This window comes from Salvelinus sp. IW2-2015, unplaced genomic scaffold (assembly GCF_002910315.2).
Source record: "Salvelinus sp. IW2-2015 unplaced genomic scaffold, ASM291031v2 Un_scaffold2508, whole genome shotgun sequence".
NCBI classification, from domain to species: domain Eukaryota; kingdom Metazoa; phylum Chordata; class Actinopteri; order Salmoniformes; family Salmonidae; genus Salvelinus; species Salvelinus sp. IW2-2015.
The window spans coordinates 4992-26651 of NW_019943824.1; the positions used below are offsets into that span (position 1 = coordinate 4992).

At 45.9% G+C, this 21660-nt stretch overlaps 1 protein-coding gene across 1 annotated transcript in view; it reads right to left on the minus strand.

The window, feature by feature from the left end:
* The window catches only part of LOC112074135 (mitogen-activated protein kinase kinase kinase kinase 4), a gene marked incomplete at its 3' end in the record, with an annotated part of 32955 nt that overhangs the window by 4986 nt on the left and 6309 nt on the right, over positions 1–21660 (minus strand). Inside the window, 9 exon segments of the mRNA XM_070440396.1 lie at positions 22–109; positions 585–760; positions 1388–1466; positions 1612–1666; positions 1893–2023; positions 2185–2275; positions 2454–2564; positions 2732–2857; positions 7789–7845. Of these exon segments, the coding sequence (XP_070296497.1) occupies positions 22–109; positions 585–760; positions 1388–1466; positions 1612–1666; positions 1893–2023; positions 2185–2275; positions 2454–2564; positions 2732–2857; positions 7789–7845 (914 nt within the window).

Consider the following 21660-nt stretch of genomic DNA (forward strand, 5'->3'; position numbering starts at 1 on the left):
AACTGTGTACATCAACATGTAACACTAAGACATTACCTAGGCTCTCCCTCTTGCTCTCCAGCATCCTCCTCTTCCTCCTCACTCCCGCTGTACTCATATTCAGTCTCATCTGAAGAACAAGACGTGGACAGTGTGGCAAGATGTAGAAACATGGGCTATTCAGTGTAAATGTAAAGCACACGAAGGCCCAATGCAGATGTTTTTATCTCAACATCAAATCATTTCTGGGTAACAATTAAGTACCTTACAGTGATTATTTTCAATTAAAATGGTCGAAAATACACAAAAATAGCTTCTTATCAAAGAGAAAATTCTCAAGGTAGAATTTTGCTAGAAGTATCTGGGAGTGGTCTGAGTGGGGAAAATGTGCTGTTCTTGGCAGAGAGGTTTGGAACTCTCTCATTGGCCTATTAACTAATTCACCRCCTGGTGATTTCACCAGGTAGGCAAAAGCTCCATCCCACCAAAACAGGCAGAAATTTCTGGCGGTCTTTTCAAACAGCTCTTACACTAATAGGGCATTATCATCATATTCACAGTATTACTTTAAGACTCTGTGATTAAACAGGGAGAGGCAGACTCACCTTTCTCCCCCCTCTTCTTCTTGGTGCGGTCAATGTGGTCTTTGAGATGGATGCGGACCTGCCTCTCGTTGGGCTGGTCTCTGATGAACGGGTGCTTGAGCAGCTGCTCGGTGGGGGGGCGCTGGTTGTAGTTCTTCACCAGGGAGCCCTCGATGAAGCTGCAAAACTTCTTAGACCTGAAAGAGGAAGGGGGAGGGGGGTGTAGAGGGGGCGGGAGAAAGAGACAGTGGTCAAGACAGATGCCGCTAATGAGATAGGCTACATGCTTACTGGTGGTAATACGCAACTTTTTGGGCCTTTTTGTCTGACATAAAATAAATCCATCTTCCACAACCCACTGACAAGACAACAAATGACAGACTGAAACTAAACCAACCGTCAAAAGAGCCTGAGAAGCTACAAGTCTGAAATAGGAAGATCCTGTTTTATCCATTTAGACAGAAATCCAGTGAGCCTTTCATAACTTATATACAATGAATATTCTGAGAAAAACCCGTCTCAGAAGAAAAGCGGTCATAATAGTAAATACACCGCTGCCAGCGAAAAGTCTCAGAGGGTTGAGTTTCCCCCTGAACGWGGGCTGAGGAGCCTCGCCGTGAGCCAACAGGCCTTCCTCACATGTGCCACAGCTGTTCAGAGAGGRRGAGGAGGGAGGAGAGCGAGAGAGGAGACCTCTAACCCCAGCTGACAGAATCTTGGTAACTTACCACTTCTTGGACTTGAGTCGCGGGGGAGGGTTCCTTGGGATGAGGAAGAGTGCTCGCATCGGATGCANCCCAGCTGACAGAATCTTGGTAACTTACCACTTCTTGGACTTGAGTCGCGGGGGAGGGTTCCTTGGGATGAGGAAGAGTGCTCGCATCGGATGCATGTCGCACAGTGCTGGAAGTGAACACACACACACACCAGAGGGGATCAGTATAAACATGACAGGGAGAAAAGCAAAGACCAAGGGCAGAAGGAACCAATAGAGCTGCCATCTAAAAGAGACGATAGAGGTGTGACCTGGGGATAGGCAGGTACTTACGAGGAGCTCCTTCGGCCATTTCAATGGCAGTGATTCCAGTTGACCACAAGTCACTCTGGAAGAGGAGACACAGTGAGAGAGGCATCAGACATAGCAACACCCTCACTACATCAGACACTGAAGCGCAACATACTCTACCAAGCAGACTCTTGCATTCTACCCCACATCATAGCAGTTGCTAAAGTTACCAGTAGCTACAGATGTCAAGGAGGACATAAGTGGCAGGTTCAAATCATGGCTAAAACGTCGGAGTACTGTGTGGAAGAGGRCGAGGGTCTTACTCTGTAGTCGTAGGTGGCCTCAGGGTTCTCGTCACAGGCGATGACCTCGGGAGCCATCCAATAGGGAGTCCCGATGAATGTGTTCCTCCTCCCCACCGTCCGGTCCAACTGGGCGCTCACGCCAAAGTCCACTGCAAGACAACCAATCAGAAGTTGAAACTAGTTATATACAACTGCATTGCAGTAAACATCTAGACTAGGTGACTGGCTAAAATAGCCGTGATTTTGGAATCCCAAGGGTTAGCCCAAACAGGGTTGTTGTCCGTAACGTACAAAACATATTGTCACCCACCAAGCTTGACCTCGGCGTTCTCTGTGAGCAGGACGTTCTGTCCCTTGATGTCACGGTGGATGACGTGGTGGGCGTGCAGGTGGGCCAGTCCCTGAAGAAGAGGAGGAGAGGGAGGTGTGTAGACGTGAGACCACATGTCTAAGACCAGAGCATTGAAGTAGCGGAGGGTAAAGACTTTCTATTAACATATTATTACACAATGAACAAGGAGACTGAAGATAGAAGGTGAAAGGAAAGAGGGGATGGAGGGGGCCGGAGGACAGGCTCACCCGGAGGATTTCTCTGGAGATGTAGGCGATCCAGTCCTCCTTGAGCTGGTTGCCTTTAGTGTTCTTCACCAGGTCTGTGATGGAGCCCGCCCCACAGAACTCCATCACCAGCTACAGGACACACACAATACTCAGTCAGACGCCTACATAAGCACTTCTAAGGCTAAATGAGAGTCAAAACAGTAGAAGACTTAGGGATATTGCTCTGATTCATGCTGCTGCAGATTTACCAGTTCTGATTATTCAGCCATTGGGAAACACTCCTGCTAGATACTCACCCACAGTTGGTCATCATGCCCCGGGGGACTCTTCTTGATAAAAGCACCGTAGTACGTGGCAATGTTTCTGTGATGGGAGTACTTCTTGAGCATATTGATCTCCAGTTTGATTTCCTCCTCCTCATCCTACAGGCACACAGACACCATTAGTCATTAGATAAAGAGAGAAGGCCGGGGGAGGAAGACGTCATAGGAAAATCACTATCGTGTGTGGATGGTTACAGATGTATAATAGTCAATCATTTCCCACATTCCACAAAGGTCAAGTCTCGCGGGGGTTGATAAGTGCCTTTGTAGGGGGGTATTAAACCCTCATTCATCCACGGCCCGTAAACAATGTGACATCTCGGCTACGCAGTACACACACTGCTCTAACGACTTCTTTGTTTGGGTATTAATGATGTGTGTGTATCTCATTGTGTGTGTGTGGGGGGGGGGGGGGGTCCATGGCAGACAGAATCCATTATACTATCTGTAACCTATCTCTAAGACTTAGGGGTGTGAATTAAACTAAATTGAGATCCTTAACATTAAGAAAAATCCCAAACAGAAACATTTTCCTTMCACAAAATTAAAAAACACAGTGCAGTTAAATATTATTTTCCGTGTTATAGCATAACTAGACTATAGGCTATAAAGTCCTGGGGAAAGTTGTGTAATTTAACTAAAACCAGAGGGGAAGAGGCGAACTTTAGACTACTTTGGTGAATTTGCGAATCAAGGAAGACAAGACATTGCGAGAGACAGATTCCCAAGACATATGAGCCCGGTTCTGCCGGCCCCCTCCACCCTCTCCCTGGCTCGCCTGCTCTTTCTCTTCTCTAATGATGCGAGTGTGTACCGCATTCCATTGTGAGACACTGCTTTTGATTGCCGATAGATAGGCCTAGTGCACGGTTCTGACTGTCTGCCTGGTGGCCGACCTACCTATAATGTGCCCCACTCCTCTCTCTCCATCCCTCACTATGAAAGATGCGAGTGTTCTTCTCGGAATTACGGCGACTAATCAGTCTCCTCAATTCAAAAAAAATACTGAATCTTAGGAGTCAATCTTGACATGGGAGTCGACGTGCAAGGTGTCAAGGAATCAATTAATTTGGAGTCGACTACCCAACATCACGTCATCAACGGTTGGAAAAATGGCAGAGAAAGGCAAGCGACAGCAGCTAAGCCCTGTATGGCAATACTTTGAKAAGTTAAATGAGAAGGAAATGCAAACTTTGCAAGGTGGAAGGAAGTACAGGTGCAATGCTTAACCATCTGGAAAGGGACTAACCATGAGACCCAAACCGTTGCTGGCAGTAGCACAGCAGCATTGTTAATTGACTTGGAAATTGTTATTTTTTTCATATTGTTTTTACAGAAAAGCGATTTTATTTAAACGCTCAAATTTATTTCATTTGTCACATCCCTAATACGACTGTACATGTATATATCAAATCTCCTCAGCTAAACAACTGGAATTCCATTAGAGCCCATGCCTACACATTTATTTCCAATTACAGGAGATAAGCATTTTAAAAATCTGGCTTTTCAGCAGAAGAATATGATTTCAGTGTGATATCCCCATACACCCCCTCAAATCACTGGGGTTTTACACATCCAAAACCCATACACCCACACAAAAACATCCTCCCTCCCCCACCTCACATGAAAACCGTGAGGAAAACAACAAAAGGTCACCCCACCATTAGCTTAATCTCTTCCTTTGCAACAACTTGACAATGATTAACAGTGACAGTAACTGACACACCGCGAGTGTTAAACCCCTTGTCTTACAGAAAGCCCTGGTGGAAAGGAGGAGCCTGAACGATGGGGACATTAGTGAAGAGCGATGCAGTTACTGTGACGGTGGTGGTGTGTTTAAAGATGGACGTAGGTACACGCACACAGTTCTCTTCCACCAGACCCTTCCAGTGCCAGCAAGTAGAGGCTGTCTGTTGGCTGTGCAGGCAGCCKTATTGCTGCATTCCCTCTCGTTTGCTCCCCCTCTAGCCCTCCCTCTTTCCCATCTTTCCTGCAGCTGTTTGTGAACAGGCGGCTGGCTGAGCATTCCTGACAATCACTGGGACAAAAACGAGGGGGGATTCACTTTTGGGTATGTCATTTTCCATTTAGACAGAAATGATCATTCAATTATCATTATCATTCAAGCGGTTAACGCAGCACCATGTAGGTCAAAGGTTAAAACAATACACAGCATGGCCAGGCATAATTATTTTACCTTTATTTAACTAGGCAAGTCCGTTAAGAACAAATTCTTATTTTCAATGACGGCCTAGGGACAGTGGGTTAACTGCCTTRTTCAGGGTTAGAACGATAGATTTATACCTTGTTAGCTAGGGGATTCGATTTTGCAACCTTTCGGTTACTAGTCCAACGCTCTAACTCCTAGGCTACCTGCCGCCCCGGCAGTTGCTTAGTGGGAGAGCAGAGCAGGCTAATAGTACAGCCCAGGACTGCCATGCCCACCTCTCCCTCTCTCAGCAACAGTAACAGTTTGTCAGGACAACAGAGAGCTGCTGTTGAGATAACAGGTGCTCTTCTACCTGGCAGGGTGAAGCAAGAGTCATTCATAGCCTATAGTGGTGAAATCTCTACATATATCCCTCATATCATAGACTAGAGGCTATATCAGGACAGGTGTATGACCACGTAACCGGGGGKTGGAGTGGGTCGTCACTAGTTACCACAGACAAAGTAACAAACCACCTATTTCTACAATTTCTCTTCTTAATTTTTAAGCCTAACCTTAACCACAAAGCTAACCTTATGCCTAACCTTAAATTAAGACCAAAAAACTCATTTTTGTTTTCATGCCTTTTAACGATATACCTTTTTGGTTTTGTGGCTGGGGTAACTAGTGGAAACCAGGTGAGACATGCCCTATGACACCCATGGCAGGAAACGGTTAGGCAACACATCATCAGAGCCTTAATCATGACAGTCAGCAGGGAGTGGCAGGCAGGGGGGCAAGTCAGGGCATAAGAACAGAGAAACTGGTCTAGAACCAGAATGACCACATTGGCATGCAACGGAATTGAGAATTTTACTTAGGCAATTTTTAAGAGTAAACGTTATGTTAAACGACATGGGCCACATGGCCTATACTGCAAAGGCTATATCATAAAACTAACCACAAGTCCCTTGGGATGGGGGGGGGGGGTCTCATTAGGGTATGTGTGTGTGGGTGGTCCAGCTAGTTCCATATTCACTGGGAGGTCCTATTTCAGTAGATAAAAGCAGAATGCCACAGAAAGCGCAAAGGGCTGCCCTCCTGCCTGCCTGCCTCAAAATGACGTAATTTAGCCATAAAACATCCTGCTGGCTTTAGCTGTAATGATCTCTGCTTATTATACTGAGATTTACGAGCGGCTGATTACGGAGAAGTCAAAGTTCTTCCTGAAATGTAGACAGGACCTCAAAGAATTTCCATGTAGACTAGCATATTCTAAATGAGGAGTTGGCTAACTACAAGACCACTACACTACATGCTTGTCGAACACCTCATTCCAAAATCACGGGCGTTAATATGAAGTTGGTCCCCTCTTTCCTGCTACAACTGCCACCGCTCTTCTGGGAAGGCTTTCCACTAGATGTTGGAACATTACTGYGGGGACTTGCTTCCATTCACCCACAAGAGCATTAGTGAGGTGAGGCACTGATGTTGGGCGATCAGGCCTGGCTCGCAGTCGGCGTTCCAATTCCTCACAAAGGTTTTCGATGGGGTTGAGGTCAGGGCTCTGTGCAGGCCAGTCAATTTCTTCCATACCGACCGACAAACCATTTCCGTATGGACCTCGCTTTGTGCACGGTGGCATTGTCATGCTGAAACAGGGAAGGGCCTCCCCCAAACTGCTGCCACAAAGTTGGAAGCACAGAATCGTCAAGAATGTCATTGCATGCTGTAGTGTTAAGGTTTCCCTTCACGGGAACTAAAGGACCTAACCGAACCATGATAAGCAGGCCCAGACCATTATTCCTCCTCCACCAAACTTTACAGTTAGCACTATGCATTGGGGCAGGTAGCATTCTCCTTGCATCTGGGTTTGGCAGATTCGTCCGTTGGAATGCAAGACGGTGAAGCGTGATTCATCACTCCAGAGAACACGTTTCCACTGCTCCAGAGTCCAATGGCGGCGAGATTTACACCACTCCAGCCGACGCTTGGCATTGCGCATGATAATCTTATGCTTGTGTGCAGCTGCTCGGCCATGGAAACACCTTTCCCGAAGCTCCCGACGAACAGTTCTTGTGCTGACGTTTCTTCCAGAGGCAGTTTGGAACTCAGTAGTGAGTGWTGCAACCGAGGACAGACGATTTTTACACGCTATGCGCTTCAGCTCTCCYGTTCTGTGAGTGCCCTACTGATTTGCGGCTGTGCCGTTGTTGCTCCTAGACGCTTCCACTTCACAATAACAGCACTTACAGTTGAYCGGGGCAGCTCTAGCAGGGCAGAAAGTTGACAAACTGACTTGTTGGAAAGGTGACGTCCTATGACGGTGCCACGTTGAAAGTCACTGAGGTCTTCAGTATGGCCAATCTACTGCCAATTTTTGTCTATGGAGATTGCATGGCTGCGTGCTTGATTTTATACACTGTAATAGCCAAATCCACTGTGTCCACATACTTTTGTATACATAGTGTATATCGAAGGATAAAATACATCAAGAGCTTGTACTTCTCCCAATTAAAGGTATTTTTTTCTCACAGAAATAAAAATGTATATTAATTATATTTTTTATTAGGCTAAGACACTTTCAAAACCATGGGTAAGGCCCTTTGCGTCAATCTCACTGTAATAACCCTGCAAAGCCACCTGACATTAGGCCATTTATCCTTTAATCTGAGGCCCAAATAAGACAATGGTCAGATGATCGGAAAGCCCTGGTTGACAAATAAACAGGCAGAGTGGGCAGTTTGAAATGTGAAAGGTCATCTCAGCTTCAGACTACATTGGTTCACCAATAGACCTGGCCATGTAACATCCTCTTTGAACACACACACACACACACACACACACACACACACACGGTGTTCCAGTTAGTCTGGTTTACCTCTGTGACGTCCATGACCTTGATGGCGGCCAGCTGTCCAGTTTTGACATGTCTCCCCTGTAGAGACGAAGAGAAAAGGAGAAGATAGCAGGTCAGTCATCACGAGGTCAACCGAGGGTAACAGTAATACACTGATCAGCTGGGTTAGAGGRTTAATAAGTGTGTGTGYGCGCSACTTGAACTTGCAAAACATGCCTTCWTACAGTAAATCCCATSTTAGCTRTGTACWTAGTGGCCTACAGGTGACCAACCGTAAGAGTTCTTTCCATAGACAACCATCATCACTTTKATTCAGTCCACTGTGTACCGTCATGTGGCTGGTTAAGCCTAGCATAGACACAGAACAATCACTAGCATCCAMACAGACAGACATGGACTGGGGCTACGATGTCTGTGCTGAACAAACATTCCCACAGTCCTCCTCTCTCAGCACCAGTCACTCCTTACATAAACAGAGACAGAAATAGTMTCTTACYCTCYYTCAGTYTCAAACCCCTCAAAACAGATAAAAGCTGCTAATAATTATCCGGATAGAAACCAAAATGGGGATTTCCACTACTGTGGGGCTGCAGTGCGCATGATAGCGGCTAAAGCAGTATTGTTTTTGATGATAGAAGCAGCTGTGTATCTGAACAAGACGCGTATAAATGCGCACACACGACCGTCTCTGGACCATCTCCATCTAGACTATTTTGAATGAACATTCCACAATCAATTGAAAATATGCGGGGTTAATGACAAAAGCCAAGCAGCTTATTCTCTCCAGCTACGGATGAGACAAAAGCCTTCATTTCTTTACTCTCTGGATTTATAATCCTGTCAACTTTGATCCCGGGGCCACTGTCCATAAAAACATCAGTGACATTACTTATAACTCGAGTCCCCGTCGAGACACACAAGCCTTTGGTCGAGGTGAAAGGTCACAGGTGCATTGGAGAGGTTCAGTTTTCACCCCCTGCGGCCCCCCACTCCTCTGTGAGCCCAGAGAACGCAGTCCTTAAGCATGACGCTTGGGTGACAATCTTTGGAACAAATGACGGTTTCATCCGGTAAATGAAGAGGAATCACCGTAACMTTGTTGGATATTTAGGCCAATTCGTGCRTGAATGTATTTTTGTGCTCACTGATTTCTCATTTCTCAGATTCAGGTCATGGGGCGGGGTGGACTACAAAATAAAGCAGGAAAGAATGTAGGCTATAGACAGGAAGTGGAGGATGATCTCTCAACCAATCGGTGTGAGACAAGGCTTTAGGGGGGCCCCCATTGCTCCAGCCAGGCCCCTCTCCCATATGAGTCCAAAACCYCTCTCCACTATCACACAACAAACAATCACCTCACCTCAAGCCCCATCCTCCAATCCCAACCTGCTGGAGCTGAGCTACATGGGCCCTGTCCGGAGACAGCAGCCAGGGCAGGAGCTGACTGACCGAGGGGCCCCGAGGCCCCTGGTCTGATACGGTGGCCCTGGAGAGGTTACCTGAAGCAACGGGTTATCACTGAGCAGGCAGCACCAGACACTCCATAAAGCCCCTAACCACGGCCAGATGTGCTGGCCTCTCTCCAACTCTCATACTAGATCGCAGTAGGCGTAAAGACAACCTCCCCACTCCTTAAACAGACTACAACCAGAGGAAGACAGATCACACTATTAGCTAGTAGGCCGTTCAACACAGTCTCTCTAAACATCACTGAAACCCTCTCCGCTGTTCTTCTGCATTCATCCAGTAAAACCAGAAGCAAATCGCACTCCTTCCCCAGTCATCCTTCTCAACGATTCCCTGGCAACATATCTCCCACAAGAGGTGGAGCTGCCCAGATGAATGACAGAATGGTGAAATCACATTAGATCATCATACATGGTAATAAGATAGCTCACAACAAACTAGCCAGGTCACAACTATAAATTAGAACTTGTTCTCAACTTGCCTACCTGGTTAAATAACCTAGCTGAAATAAAGGTTGGCCCAGCACATCAAAGGCAGTGTAAAGGGAGGTGAGCTGGCTGGTAATGGAGGGCTGATTAGTCCCATGGGGGAGGTGGTCAGATGAAGATGTAAGGTGACATTTGAGCAGGGAGAGGGGGGTGTGGTAGAGGGGGGGGGGGGGGGGGTACAGGCATTGGGTGACGAGCTAATCCCCTTAGGGCAGGCAATGTATAGGCTAGGCTACTCAGGCAATGCCTCTCTTCACACAACACACACACACAAAGGGAAAGCCATAAACACACAGATCAGGAACGTATATTGATGCCCCTCTTCTCAACACAAACCAGATGAGCAGTGGTGAGAGAGAAATGGTCTAAGTGAGGCAGCAGCACGAGATGGCCCCAGAGCCTGTAACTCATAGCTGTAAACACAATACCAGCCAACTGACCCACTGGCTGACCCTACCTCACTGACAGACCGCTGTCCTATATTGTATCTGCTACACATACCAGCCAAATGACCCACCATGCTGCCCCTACCTCACTAACAGACCCTGTCTATACTGTATCTGCTACGACATACCAGCCAACTGACCCACTGCTGCCCCCTACCTCACTAACAGACCCTGTCTATACTGTATCTGCTACACATACCAGCCAACTGACCACTGCTGACCCTACCTCACTAACAGACCCTGTCTATACTGTATCTGCTACACATACCAGCCCCAAATGACCCACTGCTGACCGCTACCTCACTAACAGACCCTGTCTATACTGTATCTGCTACACATACCAGGAAACTGACCCACTGCTGACCCTACCTCACTAACAGACCCTGTCTATACTGTATCTGCTACACATACCAGCCAACTGACGCCCTGCTGCCCCTACCTCACTAACAGACCCTGTCTATACTGTATCTGCTACACATACCAGCCAACTGACCCACTGCTGCCCCTACCTCACTAACAGACCCTGTCTATACTGTATCTGCTACACATACCAGCCAACTGACCCACCGCTGACCCTACCTCACTAACAGACCCTGTCTATACTGTATCTGCTACCATACCAGCCAAATGACCCACTGCTGACCCGACTTCCTACAACCACCAGAAGACACTGAGGATTGGGGGGGGGCAGAAAGAACAGACAGAGGTGAAAAGAGATGGGGGAGAGGTTGTAGTTTACTCCATGGTACAGTATGTAGATGTCAGTGCATTCTCTGATCAGATATAGAGCAACACGTGACAGAGTCAGCGAGAGACTGAAGGAGTGGAGCCACTTTAAGCCAGTCGAGAAGCCAGCCAAAGCTGAGCTGTCTGTGAGAGGAGAGACCAGTCAATAATGCAGCTGCTATTGATCACAGTGCAGCTGCTACAGTACCGGCCTCCACTACAACACAAAACGACTTGTTTTCCTTCAGCACTAAATGGTCTCAATGGAAGAGGTGACTCTAAATTCCTAATAGAGTATCAACCATAAAAACTGAGTTGCGTTCAATAGAACCAAAGTGTGGTGCATTTCACCTGCTTGTTTGCGGATAGAACTGACAAGGTGCTAAGTGAGAAACCTGACACCAAAGGGAAAGTCTGTTGATGCTCAGACTGGGCTCCAGCCCAGGATGGGAACGCTGTCTCGTTCGCAAGGGGCTTTTGTGTCTCGCCTCACCCCTGTATGATAATGAGGTAGCTCAACGGATCACTCCTCACGCACACACAAAGCATAGTTGTGTTCAGGCAGTGGTATGGACAGCCCAGGGGCTGTGTGGGTCTGCTGACAGCCATTAGAGCGAGGGCCAGYGCAGGGAGGGAGAACAGACAAAAGAGCTGCCCCGGACTGTGTGTGTAGGGAACACACACATAGTCTGTCCCTACACTGTGGCCTGATGGTGACTACTAGGTACATCAGGTCATGTCTACACTTACATGCGACTTCTGCTATCAGAATACAAAGATCACATTGAAAAGACGGGTCTAGACGCACAAAAGTCGCTTTGTGGTCTGATTGTGTTCACCTCAGCCTGGACACATTCAGGCTACCAAAAGTGCATACAGTGTGCGACGTCATCAGCACTCCAGAACTCTTGTGTTTGGGACTGAGGCACCTTTTCATTATAACGGTGGAGGAAATACATTCCTAGCATGTGAGGACTAGGTTTCCTGGCCTCAAAAACTAGCCACCTATCTAATATTTAGAAAAAAACATTTTGGGTTTGGCTAGAGTTATGCTAATCCATTTGCAATCCCTTTAGTGTTGCTTGCTAGCTACAGAGGTTATCTGGCTAGTTAGCTACAGTAGTTAGCTTCTGCCATCAGTTGGGTTATCATATTTTGCCTATCCCACCGTTTATAGAATGCTTTCTGACATTTGAGTAAAGCGCAGGGAAAGGGAATCCGGATACGGTAGACATATTTAAAATGTAGGTGTAGATGCATGACGCGTTGGGAATTCCATTGATCAGAACACTAAAGCTGCATGAACTGTCGAGTCCGACACGGCCTCTGTGACACAGGGTAAGACCTTGGCACTGCCACAGAGTGGGTGACACATTCAACACCAGACCAGCTGATCCCAGAGGGATAGGCTCCAATAGCTGTCCATCACTGGTCTGTGTGCTCAAACGGAATTGAAGGCAAGGTTTCCAGCGTAGTACCAAATACCTATACGACCTTGCTAGATYAGAGATTAAAGTGGCGATCTGTGATTGGTACATTCATTGTTGTACCCGAGAGGGTAATAGGAGCTGGAATATAATCTGTGCAAACACCATGGGGTTAACCCACTGAGACATGCCTACTGCYTATGGCCCTCCACTCCCATTCCCAGCATACTAACCTACAATTGTGCCTCCAACTGTGGAAGGCTAGGCTATAAATAGCGGTTAACCCACAGCTAGTACCATATAACTGTGAGCAGGACGGTTAGCTTCCTGCTGCATAGCGCACATTAACAGGTCTGTGTACTGGAGYGCAACAGGGCTGTTTGGAGCACCTCACAGAGATGTTTCCAAAGCTACCCACACCTACAGGTGTTACCTAAATATAGATCTGTTTATAGGAGTATGATGTTCAAGAGGATCTTTCACTTTTCTTCATACTGGTTCCATTTTGGTCCCTCGCCCATACCACTTTGGAGTTAAACAGATCTGACCGACAACTATTAGCAGACTGGGAGGATCTGGGAATACCAAAGGGCGTAGTGGATTAACAAGGAGCCAAAATGGACCCCAGGCAAGCATTATCACTGCTGCTTCGCTCCGATGCTCCCTCTAACTCCTCCTCCTGGGTTGGCCAGGCAGCCTTTAGTGTGCTAGGTCCTCCCATATGGGACCAGCATTACACAATTTGTCCTGGGAGGTAGTGCTGTTAACCAAAATGGCAATTATTTTTTGCTTTTTAAACAATTAATTGACTGACGTCGGTTCAATTATAAGAGTTCCATTTAATTTATTTTCTGAGCTCAATGCACAGTTTCTCTATAGATAAATCAGATCAAGCCTGAACTGTGTGATGTAGTAGGGGGTAAATATTCTACATACAGTACCAGTCAAAAGTTGACAACTACTCATTCAAGGGTTTCTTTATTTGTACTATTTTCTACACTGTAGAATAATAGAAGACATCAAAACTATGAAATAACACATATGAAATCATGTAACCAAAAAAAGTGTTAAACAAATCAAAATATAATTTTCTATTTTAGATTCTTCAAAGTAGCCACCCTTTGCCTTGATGACGGCTTTGCACACTTGACATTCTCTCAACCAGCTTCATGAGGTAGTCACCTGGAATGCATTTGCCTTGTTAAAAGTTTGTCATTTCTTTCCTTCTTAATGCGTTTGAGCCAATCGGTTGTGTTGTGACAAGGTAAGGGTGGTAATACAGAAGATAGCCCTATTTGGTAAAAGATCGAGTCCATATGTGACCGACCGCCTTGATTCGGTCTTATGTAGCAAAATTTWWAATTGCTTTTATCCAATGTAAAAAAACAAAAAACAGACACAGCTACACAATTGTATATCATACACTGCATTTGAGGAACAATGGGAAAGTAATTCTGCTATGAAAGTTGATAACTTTGTAACTTCACTTTTGAGAAAAAGGCCTTTGAATATTTTGGAACCTACTGGAGAGCTCTTTGTCTACACCCATTCAGCATCGTTCACACCCTCAAGCTTTAGCCCCACCCATCTCTTCAAGTGTTGATCGAAGAGTTCTGTTCTAACAATCAAGCAGTCAAGCTATCTGGCTAAAGTGAGAGAACCGTTCACTGACCATTTTACTCGCCCTAACAGAGCTAGTTAGGCTGTTTTTATGTTATCCAGAACATTGGTGCCTGCAACTGTGCTGCTGGCAACAATTTAATTATTTTTGCCACCGTTTACTGACACCAGCCAAATTAAAAACGAGTGTTAAGCGTTAGTAAATTTCTCAATTATTCTGTGCTCTTGCTAGCTAGCTAAACAATGAACCATAATCCCAACTCATGACGTTACTACCCTACAGGTAGCTAATCAACCATGTTTGGCTTGCTAACATTGGGCTATAACTAGCAAAGCAAATGGCTCTGAGATACAAATAATAAGATCATACACGTAACGTTAGCTAGCGAACCAGCCAGCTAACGTTAGCYAGCTCGCTAACAGTACACCAACTTAAAATGAGAATGACTTTGTTGAAATTAGAAAAGTGTAATGTCTGAAAATGTAGCTAGCTAAAATATCATGGATGGATGCCTCTCCCTGTCACGGATGCCATGGTTGCCTTAGTTTGAAGATACAGTTGAGGTTGACTCTAACCTACACTTTGGTTGGAGTCATTAAATACTCATTTTCAACCACTCCATACATTTCTTGTTAACAAACTATAGTTTGGGCAAGTCAGTTAGGACATCTACTTTGTGCATGACACAAGTCATTTTCCAACAATTGTTAATAGACAGATTTCACTTATAATTCTCTGTATCACAATTCCAGTGGGTCAGAAGTTTACATACACTAAGTTGACTGTGCCTTTAAACAGCTTGGAACATTCCAGAAAATTATGTCATGGCTTCAGAAGCTTCTGATAGACTAATTAACATCATTTTTGTCAATTGGAGGTGTACCTGTGGATGTATTTCAAGGCCTACCTTCAAACTCGGTGCCTCTTTGCTTGACATCATGGGAAAATAAAAAGAAATCAGCCAAGACCTCAGAAAAAAAATTGTAGACCTCCACAAGTCTGGTTCATCCTTGGGAGCAATTCCAAATGCCTGAAGGTACCGCGTTCATCTGTACAAAGAATAGTACGCAAGTATAAACACCATGGGACCACGCAGCCGTCATACCGCTCAGGAAGGAGACGCGTTCTGTCTCCTAGAGATGAACGTACTTTGGTGCRAAAAGTGCAAATCAATCCCAGAACAACAGCAAAGGACCTTGTGAAGATGCTGGAGGAAACAGGTACAAAAGTAGCTATATCCACAGTAAAACGAGTCCTATATCGACATAACCTGAAAGGCCGCTCAACAAGGAAGAAGCCACTGCTCCAAAACCGCCATAAAAAAGCCAGACCACGGTCTGCAACTGCACATGGGGACAAAGATTGTACTTTTTGTAGAAATGTCCTCTGGTCTGATGAAACAAAAATAGAACTGTTTGGCCATAATGACAATCTTTATGTTTGGAGGAAAAAGAGGGAGGCTTGCAAGTCGAAGAACACCATCCCAACGGTGAAGCACGGGGGTGGCAGCATGATGTTGTGGGGGTGCTTTGCTGCAGGAGGGACTGGTGAACTTCCCAAAATAGATGGCATCATGAGGAGAGGAAAATATGTGGATATATTGACGCAACATCTCAAGACATCAGTCAGGAAGTTAAAGCTTGGTCACAAATAGGTCTTCCAAATGGACAATGACCCCAAGCATTCTTCCAAAGTTGTGTCAAAATGGCTTAAGGACAACAAAGTCAACGTATTGGAGTGGCCATCACAAAGCTCTGACCTCCATCCTATAGAGAATTTGTGGGCAGAACTGAAAAAGTGTGTGAGCAAGGAGGCCTACAAACCTGACTCAGTTACACCAGCTCTGTCAGGAGGAATGGGCCAAAATTCACCCAAATCATTGTGGGAAGCTTGTGGAAGGCTACCCGAGGGGTGCAGAGCTGTTGGCCAGGGTTGGGGTAGCCAGGTGGAAAGCATGGCCAGCCATAGAGAAATGCTTATTGAAATTCTCAATTATCTTGAATTTATCTGTGGTTTCCTAGCCTCAGTGCAGTGGACAGCTGGGAGGAGGTGCTCTTATTCTCCATGGACTTTACAGTGTCCCAAAACTTTTTGGAATTAGTGCTGCAGGGTGCAAATTTCTGTTTTAAAAAGCTAGCCTTAGCTTTCCTAACTGACTGTGTGTATCGGTTCCTGACTTCCCTGAAATGTAAATGTAATTATGCGATGCTAGTGCAGTACACCCCAGGGTGTTTTTGTGCTGGTCAAAGGCCTGCTTGCAAAAGTGTTTTAGGGAGCGTTTGACAGTCATGAGGGGTGGTGGTTTGACCGCAGACCCATAACGGACACAGGCAATGAGGCAGTGATCGCTGAGATCCTGGTTGAAAACAGCAGAGGTGTATTTCGAGAGCAAGTTGGTCAGGATGATATCTATGAGGGTGCCCATGTTTACGGATATGGTGTTGTACCTGGTAGGTTCTTTGATAATTTGTGTGAGATTGAGGGCATCTTAGATTGTAGGATGACCGGGGTGTTAAGCATGTCCCAGTTTATGTCMYCTTGCAGTACGAATTCTGACGATAGATGGGGGGCAATCAATTCAGCTGAGGGGGGTCTATAACAAACGGCAGTGAGGGACTTATTTCTGAAGAGATGGATCTTTAAAAGTAGAAGCTCTAACTGTTTGGGCATAGACCTGGATAGTATGATAGAACTCGGCAGGCTCTCTCTACAGTAGATTACAATTCTGCCCCCWCTAGCAGTTCTGTCTTGACGGAAATTGTTGCAATTGGGGATGGAAATTTCCGAATTTTTGATGGCTTTCCCAAACCAGGATTCAGACACGGTTAGGACATCAGGGTTGGCGGATAGTGCGAAAGCAGTGAATAAAGCAAACTTAGGGAGGAGGCTTCTGATGTTAACATGCATGAACCCAAGGCTTTTACGGTTGCAGAAGTCAGCAAATAAGAGTGCCTGGGGACACACGGGGCCTGGGTTAACCTCTACATCACCAGAAGAGGAGTAGGATGAGGGTACGACTAAAGGCTATAAGAACTGGTCGTCTAGTGCTTTGGGAACACAGAATAAAAGGAGCAGATTTCTGGGCGTGGTAGGATAGATTCAGGGCATAGTGTACAGACGGGGTATGGTAGGGTGTGAGTACAGTGTGCGTAAACCTAGGCATTGAGTGACAATGAGAGAGGTTGCATCTCTGGAGGCGCCAGTTAAGCTAGGTGCGGTCTCGGCATGTGTGGGGGGTGGGACAAGGGGGCTATTTGAGGCATGTTGAGCAGGACTAGGCACTCTGCAGTAAAATTAAACAATAAGAGCTGCCCTAAACAAYGTTTTACAAGGCATATTGACAGAGAGAGGCATAAAGCAATCACAGGTGTTGATTGGGAGAGCTAAGACAACAACGGGTAAACAGCTAAGACAACAACAACGGGTAAATGGCGATGAATGGGCAGAGAGGGTCAGTTAGCTACACACAGGGCCTGAGTTCGAGGTTGGGGCAGACAAAAACAAAATGAAGTACCGTGTTAATGAACAATCCAGCAGGCATCAGCTGTGTAGCCGAGTGATCATAGGGTCCAATGAGCAGCAATAGATGAAACAGGGAGCCGTTCAGTAGTCGATTACTACGCTAGGCGAGCGGGAGACACAGTGTTCAGGTGGCTAGCGGGCCAGGGCTAGCAGATGGATATTCACAACATCCACGAGGCAGAGGCCGGTTGAGAACACAATGGCTGAATTACGTCAGCAGACCAGTCGTGATGGATCGGCGGGGCTCCGTGTCGACAAAGTGTCCAGGCCAAATTGGCAAGAGGTATTGTAGTTGGTGTACTTCGTTTGCTAGCCAGGAGATGGGCCTAGCTCGAGGCTAACTGGTGCATGCTTCTGGACAAGGGCGTTAGCCACAATAGCCACTCGGTAGCAGCTAGCTAGCTGCGAAGATCCGGTGTAATGGTCCAGTACTTGCGGCARGAATCCGGTGACGTAGTGGGAAAAAATTAAGCAGTCAGATATGCTCAGGGCTGATATCGCGCCGTGCAGACTGGCATGTATTATCCGGGCTATCGCGACTGGTGTCTGTGCTAAAGGTAAAGACCGCTAGCAGTGGATAACAATGACTAAATAGCTAGTAGCTAATTAGCTGGCTAGCTCCTGATGGAGGTTCCAGTTATAAAATAAAAAAAATAGCAGATCCGTACCACATTGGGTGAGGCGGGTTGCAGGAAGGTATATTTAATCCGAAAATGGAAAAAAGAAATATTGAAATGTATACAAAAAAGACAATATTTACACAGGACAAAAAGATCTAACTGCTGCGCCATCTTGGAATTTTTGGATCTAACTGCTGCGCCATTGTATAATTTAAAAAAAAATTCTAAGACATTGTTAGTTAGTATTAAGCAGTCATAAAAGTATGCCTTATTTACTTTGATGAACTACTAAAATAGTGATTTTGTCAGACAGCATAGGCTGCAGCTCTATAGAGCTTAGATGACTTGGAATGAAATAGTCAAATAAAACAAATGTCATGAAATTGTACTAATTGTTTTATTCTGTGTTACATCATTCAACCCACATAATGCAAAGTGCATTTCATGTCCACCCCAAAAATATTATACCGAAAACAGTGATTATTTTTAAATAATCGAACCAAAAACTCTCAAAAAGCACTAAATCGCTCAGCACTACTTGGGGGATACCCACCTCCATACGGACAGACAGTACCACCACGCCCTGCCTGGCCTACTCCCTCCACTACCCACACGGCAGCCTGGGTAAAGATGGCCAAGTGGTACAGAGAGGAGAGATGGGGAAGAGGAGGAGGAAAAGACAGGGAGGGGCAGAGACTGGGGATGTCTAGACGATTAGGAGGCAGACCGGTGTGCTTGCGTCAGTGTTGCATCATCTGTCACTGTCGGCAGTTCTCCTTTGTTTAGCACATCTACATCCTTTAAATGGCAGGGTTTCCCAAACTCGGTCATGCCCCCCACCCCCAACCCGGGTGCACGTTTTGGTTTTTGTCCTAGCACTACACAGCTGATTCAAACAACAAACTCATCATCAAGCTTTGATTATTTGAATCAGCTGTGTAGTGCTGGGGCAAAAACCAAAACGTGCAACAGGGAGGGCCCCAGGACCGAGTTTGTGAAACCTTGCTCTATGGTGAAGTCATGATGTCATGTGTTTAAGTCCTGAGAAGCATTCTCACATAGTCTGCCTTTCATTTGTGGAAAATGAAGCAGTGTAAAATGATCTTCAACCTTAATATTAAAGACAGCTTAAAGTGAGGAAATTGAAATCCCAACAAGTTTCTGATGCCATTTTAGGACAGACGAAATGTTTAAGCAAAGCCAGTATGAAGGCTATAGCCCATATACAATATGGAAGCTAGTCCAGTATGGGTCCAATTCAGCATTACTGGCACAAGAGGATTTGATGCTGCCCATGACCTATGACCTTTCCTCTGTACCTGCGGGTGGGGTGGGGGGGTTTACATCACGGAGACATGGCACCGTGGGGGGGGGGGGGGGGGGGTTTACATCACGGAGACATGGCACCGTGTCAAACAGAGTGTTGGAACCAGTGACCCTTCAGTGTGCACCTTACAATCACAGAACTGGGCCAAGCTATTTAGAGCTGCAGCAGACCTCTCACCCTGGGTCCACACAAACCTGCTAAGTCCTTCCCCTGGCAAAGCAGACATGGGCGAGGGAGCGAAAGAGTGGGGGAGAGACTGGTAGGGGGATGATTTGAAGTTATGAGCAAGCAGGAGAAGTAAAATGGTTTACCCACAGGTAAAATGAGAGAAGGGGGCAAGAGAAGAGAGAGAGCGGGAAAGAAAGCAATGGAGTGCAAAAGAATAAGGTCACAGGAGCTGCCAGCACCATGGGACTGTGGGTATATTCTCCCAGCATCCCTGTAGAGTGGCCTGACATGGACTGCAGAGTAGAAGCCAGTGGGTGGTGAGGGAAGAGGCATGATGTTTAAGAGAGGTTGGCACGTCCCAGGGATCAGAGTGCCAGGGCACCAACAGCCCTGCAGGCCTGACAGACAGAGTGGCTGGCTAACTAGGTCTATATATGGCCATTCTGTACAGCCCAGTAGAGGGAATCCTCCCYCACATACCACGCAAAGGCAGAACTTAATGAATTCTTCAGGTTTTGTTTTTATCGCTATCATTCTCTTCTCAGACGCACCGGAGGGCTCTCCATCCCATCTCTCAGTGCCAGCTGGTCTGGAGCCAAAGAGATCAAACTGATCTGAGAATCCCATTGTGGAGTCAGTCAGTGCAGGAAGAGGCTTTCAGCCTACCATCACAGTGGGACTGGGAGGTCAATGCCTGTATAGTAGTAGTCGAAATGATTAATAAAATGTACGGTGGTAATATGAAAACACTGCAAATCCAACAACTAACTGTATTGAGACGTAGGACCACTAGATACAGTCTGGATCAACCATACAAAGCTGTGCACATCTGGATACTGACGACCGTCTCCTTAATGAGGCAATTGCCAATTGTTCAGTGGCTAGGGGAGCACCATGAAGACACCGGATGCTGAAGAGGGGAGGAAGAACCACTGCCACTTTGTGGGTATTGAGAAGAGGACTGAGTTCCCACAAACACTACGTCAACGACGTTCAGGGAGATTGTAGTGCTGCAGCAAGCCATTACCACCAAGCATGACCTTAGCCTCCCTCTTATTTCAATGCTTTTACTGGGACTAGTACCAGGGTTTATCATAAGCAATTCATTAAGAAATATTGAGAGCCAGAAGGAGGGGGGCGCTGGCAGTAAGATTTGGTATACAACAATGTGATTGGGGGAAATAGCCTAAGCCATTGCATCCACAACTAAAGGATCAGCCATTTTGAAAAGTTGAGTGTAACATTATAGCAGCACAACATTGCCCATTTTGAGAAGGGGCCTCTTGTAAAAATGTTAGTGAGTACCAGTATCTAATAGCTTTCATTCCAGTGCAAGGTGAGGATTAGGGCTGTTAATGGTTAAGTGCTGTTGAAACTACATTTTACTGCTTATCCGTCTATTGTTTCATTTGCATAATTTTGTGGAATTAAATTAGTGTGTGTGTATTTTCGTTATACATCATGCATCTTATTTATCACATGCGCACAGCATACAAAGCCTAGTTTGAGGAGCGGAATAGCCCATCACCTGTCCGACAGTGAGAGAGAACCTCAAAAAGCTGGTACTGAACTGTAACRTGTGGTTTTAGAAGCCCAGTCATTGCGCAACAAATTATTCTAAATGCAATCGCACGCCATTTTTTGTTGTTGAGATGGACACTATTAAAAATGAGCTGCTATTTTTATTTCTCAATCTCAACTCGTAATTCAAGCTCGTTTGCCATTCGAGTGCATAGGCTATAGTCATCGGTAGGCAGGCTATCAATGAGTCACCAACCACCATGCAACGTGAGCTTCAGGCAGTATAATTGTTTGAAACGAGAGGATGACCGATTAAATCGGCATGGCCGATTAATTAGGGTCGATTTCAAGTTTTCATAACAATCGGTAATCTGCCTTTTTGGACGCCGATTACATTGCAATCCACGAGGAGACTGCGTGGCAGGCTGACCACCTGTTACACAAGTGCAGCGTCAAAAGGAGCCACGGTAAGTTGCAATCAAAAAAACAATCAATCTTAACATAAGTCACTAGTTAACTACACATGGTTGATGATATTACTAGTTTAACTAGCTTGTCAA